General features: G+C 35.0%; 1 protein-coding gene across 1 annotated transcript; it reads right to left on the bottom strand.

Annotated features, from left to right (window-relative positions):
- Nucleotides 1–1,097: 1,097 nt before the first annotated feature.
- Nucleotides 1,098–1,451, bottom strand: LOC147555292 (uncharacterized). The gene has a single exon (XM_086657613.1). It carries the CDS (start codon nt 1,449–1,451, stop codon nt 1,098–1,100), a length of 354 nt encoding a protein of 117 aa, XP_086513739.1.
- Nucleotides 1,452–5,849: the final 4,398 nt, after the last annotated feature.

Below are 5,849 nucleotides of genomic sequence, written 5' to 3'. Positions count from 1 at the left end.
GTAGATGAATTAGGATGGACATAATCAGTTAGGTGATTCATATCTACAGTCACTTAGGCGAACTGGATTAGATGGATTAGATGCCATTAGTTAGGTGAATTTTATTTTTTGTAATCATTAAAGTTTATTTGATTAATGAAATATAAACTAACAAAAATATACATTAAAATTGGAAATGTAATAATCAATTTTTAAAATAAGGATTTTCTTAACACACCACTGCCACATTTTGGCCATCTAAATTTTTTACTTCTAACAAAAAGAAAGTTGGAAATATTATAATTAACAAGAATTTTACAGATTTAGTTTTTAAAAGTAAAATGAATATACATTTAATATTTGTGCCGGAGATTTGTAAATGTCCATGATTTATTTCCACTTACTTGTCAAACCAATGACCAGAATCAGGGAAGATCAAATGGTCAAGAGCATTCCATTTAAACACAAAACAAAATAAAATACCAGTTCTAAATTCTTCAAAGATTTTCCTAACTTAAGAGTATTGTTAAGGCATAATAACATTTTACTTTTAGCAAAGAGAAATTTGGCCAAATCTTATTAAAAACATTTCTCTTTATTAAAACCGATTCATTAATGTTTTTTTAGTCTTCAGCTTCCCATGATCTTTTTTATAGATTATCTAATATATTGAAAAGGCAAAAGTAACCTTGACAGTCAATCTCCCTCTCTCTCTACCGAACACGATTTCCTTCTTTCTCTCTTTAAAACTGAACGAACTTAAAGAGATTGTTGATTTTCACTTCGATTTTGATTTTCTTATACAAGTAAAATAGTGATTTTCGATTTTTATTTTATAATATAGATAAAATTTTGATCTTCAAATCTTTAAAATATCTTTTAGGTTGTCATTCTTCATTTAAGAGTTTGAAAATGATTCAGAATCCTAACATAAATTTGTTTACCCATTAACATTGAAGTTTTTTTTTATTTGAATTTGTCAGCGGGAATAAAGGGACCGAACCCGAACAAAGAGGACTAGAAAAAACTAGAGAAAAAACAATAATACATCAAAAAGTCAAGAGAGAAACAAATAAACGAATAAACAATAAAGAATAGAGCAAATGTTGTCTTGCTAACTAGCTACGCCGTACTCTAATAACTCCTCTTTTGTCGTCATCTACAATCTTCTGAAGGTCAGCAGGTAGATTATGTGGTAACATCTCTATATATCCCGATACTGGCTTCATTTTCGATAGGTAATCTGCTGCTTGGTTGATTTCTCGGTAAACATGTTGAATAGAGCATTCGTCCATTTGCCTCCATAACTCCCATATTTCTCGGACTACACGGATAAGTTGCCAGGGAGGCTTCTTCCCCTCATAAGACAAAATCGAAACAGCAAGGGAGGAGTCCGTAGCGATCTTCACTCGTCTTTTACCAAATTTCGCCGCTAGCTTTAATCCTAAGCAAATTCCCTGCATCTCATGCATAATTACCGACCTCCTCTCTGACCATGCTGCTGCTGCTATTATAGGCTCACCTCGTGAGGTTCTCAAGATCGCACCATTAACATTGAAGTAGAACTAAGAGGAAGATAACCTAACCCTAAATGTAGTTTCAATAGTTCACAACCCCTTTCAATGCTTTGCAGTAAGTTTTGCGATGGTTTACGAACCTTTAATGCTTTGCAGTAGGTTTTGTGATGGTTTGTGAACCTTTGTAATACTCTGCAACAATAATTGTAAATTATTTGCAATCCTTTGCTGCCAAGTTCCAATGGTTTGTAATGCTTTGTAAACAAGGTTATAATGACTTACAAACCTAAGATACAAGATTTCTCACTGTTAACTTTGTAAAGAAGTTGATCTTGCTACATGGAGCAAAAATAATAGATTCTTTATGTTTTATACCAATGCTTTGATTCAAATGGTTTGAATACTATTTGCAAAGGCTTGCAATAACTCTTGCAAGACTTTACAAAACTCTTGCAAGTTCTTGCAAATAGTTTGCAAGCTGTGGCAGAGCTCTTGCAAAGGCTTGCAAACCGTTTGCAAAGGCTTGCAAGTTCTTGTAAAGTCTTACAAACAGTTTGCAAGTCCAAGTTCTTGCGAAGGCTTGCAAATTTTCTTCAATAAGTTGAATCAACAATCATCGTTTAGTGAGTAGTTCAATAAACGAGTTGAATCAACAATAAAAACCTCAAGCTTGTTGATTTTAGGGTTTTTGAAATTGAATTTTGGTTTGAAATGAATAGTTCGAGAATAACATAGAATCGTTCGAATATTGCAAACAACAATCAACATATCCAAAGACTACCTAAGTAATTAACAGAAAATCGGTCAAGATTCAACTAGTTTAGCATGACATAATGAGATTTCGTGTGTGAGGAAAAAAAACGTGGTTAAGAAAGAGAAAGTGATGCCCAGTCCCAAAGTTGTGTTTCAAGGTATTTTCAATTTTTCCTACATAAGATAAATTACAAAAATAGGAAAGCGTCACTTTTTTACGAAAGAAAAGAAATGGGAAATTGACTGAATTTCCCAATTTCTGCACAAAATACAATTTGACCCATTTATGCAAGACTCAAATACCAAACGCGCTAGTCGGACAATATTATGCATTAATTTTTCGAATTTATACTAAAAAAGAAGTACCAAACTTAAGAATAGCATTAAAGTTGATATATTTGTATGCTCGTGGCGTGTAACATGCTTGACTGGAGGATTTTTTAACGCCATATATCCAACGGCTAGGAAATTAAGCGCACGGTTCACGGGACCTCTCACTCTTTAGACTGATCAAGGAGTCTGATTCCTATATAAGTGTAGAAGGCCTAGCTATCCTTCCCCATTTCCAGAAGCAACACTATTTATCTTTTTTTAGATTCCTTTTTTTTTTGTATCAGGTGAAAATGGGTGACAACAAGAAACCAAACTATGGTTTATCAAGTAATGGACATAACAATGGGAAAAAGCTCAAAGTGAGGGCTAAAAAACGAATTTACCGATGCGAGGCTTGTAAGAATATATGTCACTATTGTTATAAGTTGTGTTCAAACCAGCAAGAGAAGCATGGTTTCCCAAAACATGTTAAGGAGGAACTTCAGACAAGGCCGTTGCTCCAGCAGCTGGAGAAGGATCTGGAAACAAATGCACCTGCTCCACCAAGCGAAGAAGTCAACAACGAAGATCCTGAAGGTATTGACTGTACGCTCCGTCTATGGTTTAAGTGAAACATCAATAAAAGATCGTCGGTGTTTAATTTTTTTGTTATCCTGAATGTTTTGTTAGATTTCCTTTCACAGTGTTACCAGAATGGTAATTATGAATAAAATGAATTCATTGAGTATCAGTATGCGTCTGATCTATGGTATTGTTATAGTCCCATATCGTTGTTGAGCAAATTTTGTCTTTCCTAGTAAGATGTATACCTACATATATATATAAATGGGAAGCAGTTAGCTTTAGGTGTTGGTGATTGCTTAGTCTGATCAATGCTGGATGCAGCGAACTCCTAACAAAAATCTAAAACAGCATTGCGTGAAAATGTCGCAACATGTTTGTAATTTGCGACGTTTTTAAATCATTTGGAACTTATCTGACTGTCTAAAATTATATTTGACAGTTTTAGATTTCTACCCTACGTAAACTACATTTGGCTATCACATCTGTTTATGGTTTGCTAAACGATTAATCAAAATGTCAATCACATTTCAACTGTCGTGATAAAAGACATCGTCAATTTCCTAAAAAAATTATTATATAACTGTCACAAATAATAATTTACAATACCCGTCATCTAAGTTTCTGTCACAATATATTCATTTCAAACGGGAGATTTTATAGGCAATGTCCAAAGTTGTTAAAGGCAAGCTTGCTAAAGGCAATTCCTAAAATTGTTAAAGGCAGTGTGTGTAAGGAGGCAATGCCTCTTTCACTGTTTGACCTAACGGCACAATTGATGCCGTTAGGTCGTCGTTGGCCGGAAATCTCCGGCCGGTTTCCTTCGTAATTTATTTTTTAAAAAACTTTTTTCATGCTTTTTTTTTCTTCTCTCTTCTTTCGGTGATGCCGGAGTTCGGTCGCCGACTTTATCTTTTTTTCTTCCTTCCTTCTTCTTCTTCTTCTTTAAGGCGATCTTAAGCTCGAAGTTTCAAGATACTTAAATAAACTATGAATCAAAGAATAGAGATTCCTGTGATTGACATTATAACAGAGAGAATTGACATAATCTATGTACATGGGCAATCGACTACATAAAGAAAGTTATCTCAGTTCTGGAATAAAACCCTACTAAAACGAGCTTATCATATACTTATAGATTGTGGTAAAACTGTGTAACCATTGTTCTTGAGAAGACGAGCCACAAATTAGGACAATTTCATAATTCATGGTAATGGTAATCCACCCAAAACAAACCTAAATTAGACAGTGTGACAAGAATAATGACCTAACCCTATTGATTTCAACCCAATCAAGATTAAAACCAGTCCTAAGATCAACCATTGCTCAGTTTAAACCAGTAGTAGATGGTAGATTCGATTAAGTTGAACCGGGTGGTACAGAGAAGAAGGTCCGGTGGATATTAGATGAAGAAGGGGTAAGTAAAGGCGGAAACCTTTTTCTTGGAGCTGCATGTGTTGCTGCTCGTTAATGGCGGAGAATCAAAGAGATCTGAAACAAGTTGATCGGTAAATCTATCTCATTATCTAATCTTTCCACACCCCCTCACATCTCTTTCTCTCTAGGCATGTATACAAAATGGAGAAGCTAACTCCCAACGGATGGAGAAAGATAGTAGAAAGTAGTATTTTTCAACAATGAAGCTAACTCCGGCCGTCATCTTTTTCACTGGAAAGACAAAAGGATGAGGTGGGCAGGGGCGGATCCATGGGGGTGCGAGGGGGTGCGGCCGCACCCCCAGGATCCTCCCGAAGAGAAGCAGTAGTAGTAAAAAAAAAATTAATATACGTATCATAAATAAATATCTAATGATGATGTTTGACATGAATAAGTAGTTGGCTTGGTGGTGAGGGCGCATGCTAGAGATCTCCTCTTGAATGTGAGGTCGTGGGATCAAACCCCTCCTCGAGCATTTTATAAAAAAATTTATATACATGTGTGTATATTACTATATAGCTAATCATGCATACACCTAATAACAATAAGAACTTGCTCAACTTCTTGTTGGCTTGTGTTGTTTATTTGTGGATGAGTGTGAGCTTGTGTATTTTAATTTTTAAGTTTTGAATTTATTCTATTCCGCCCTTCACAGCGAGATGCAAGGTTTCGACCTATGGTTTAGGTTGGCGGAAGAATTAGCTCTCACACACTTTATAGTAGAATCTGACTCTAGAGTTTTGATAGATTTTTTATCTAATGGTGATGCTTTAATCCCTTGGAGAATCCAACTGGAGTTGCACGAACTACGTGGCAAGGCAAAAGGTCGTCACTTGACTTTGTCATCAAGATTTATCCTATGTAATTTAGGTTATAAATAATGTAATAATTTGTCGGGCTTTAAGCCTTGTTGTTAGGCTTTAGGCCTATTTCATTCTTGGTTTAAATTAGGCGTGTGCTTATTACATCTTCATGATGCATCAATGCCTTGTAACGACTAACGTATATCGTAGTCGAATTCTCAAAAAAAAAAAAGAATCAACAACCCACAACCTTGTTGTTTCTGCATTGCTCTCCAACTAATGACGAATTGGCATCGTACCCCAATGTAAACTTTTCTTACTTCTCTATTAGCACAGTTGGGTTTTAAATGCCGACGGGTTAAATCTTGGTTGTAAGAACTTGTTTTAGTTATGTTTATTCTAAAAAAAAAACCTATCCTAAAATCCCATAAAACTCAATTTAACTACCCTAAACCCTATAAAGAAA

The sequence above is a fragment of the Eschscholzia californica genome, unplaced genomic scaffold (genome assembly GCF_041429995.1).
Source record: "Eschscholzia californica isolate CP2 unplaced genomic scaffold, dmEscCali1.0.p SCAF_2, whole genome shotgun sequence".
Lineage (NCBI taxonomy): Eukaryota > Viridiplantae > Streptophyta > Magnoliopsida > Ranunculales > Papaveraceae > Eschscholzia > Eschscholzia californica.
Note: the sequence above shows the minus strand (reverse complement) of the source record. Positions and strands in the feature narration are given on the sequence as shown.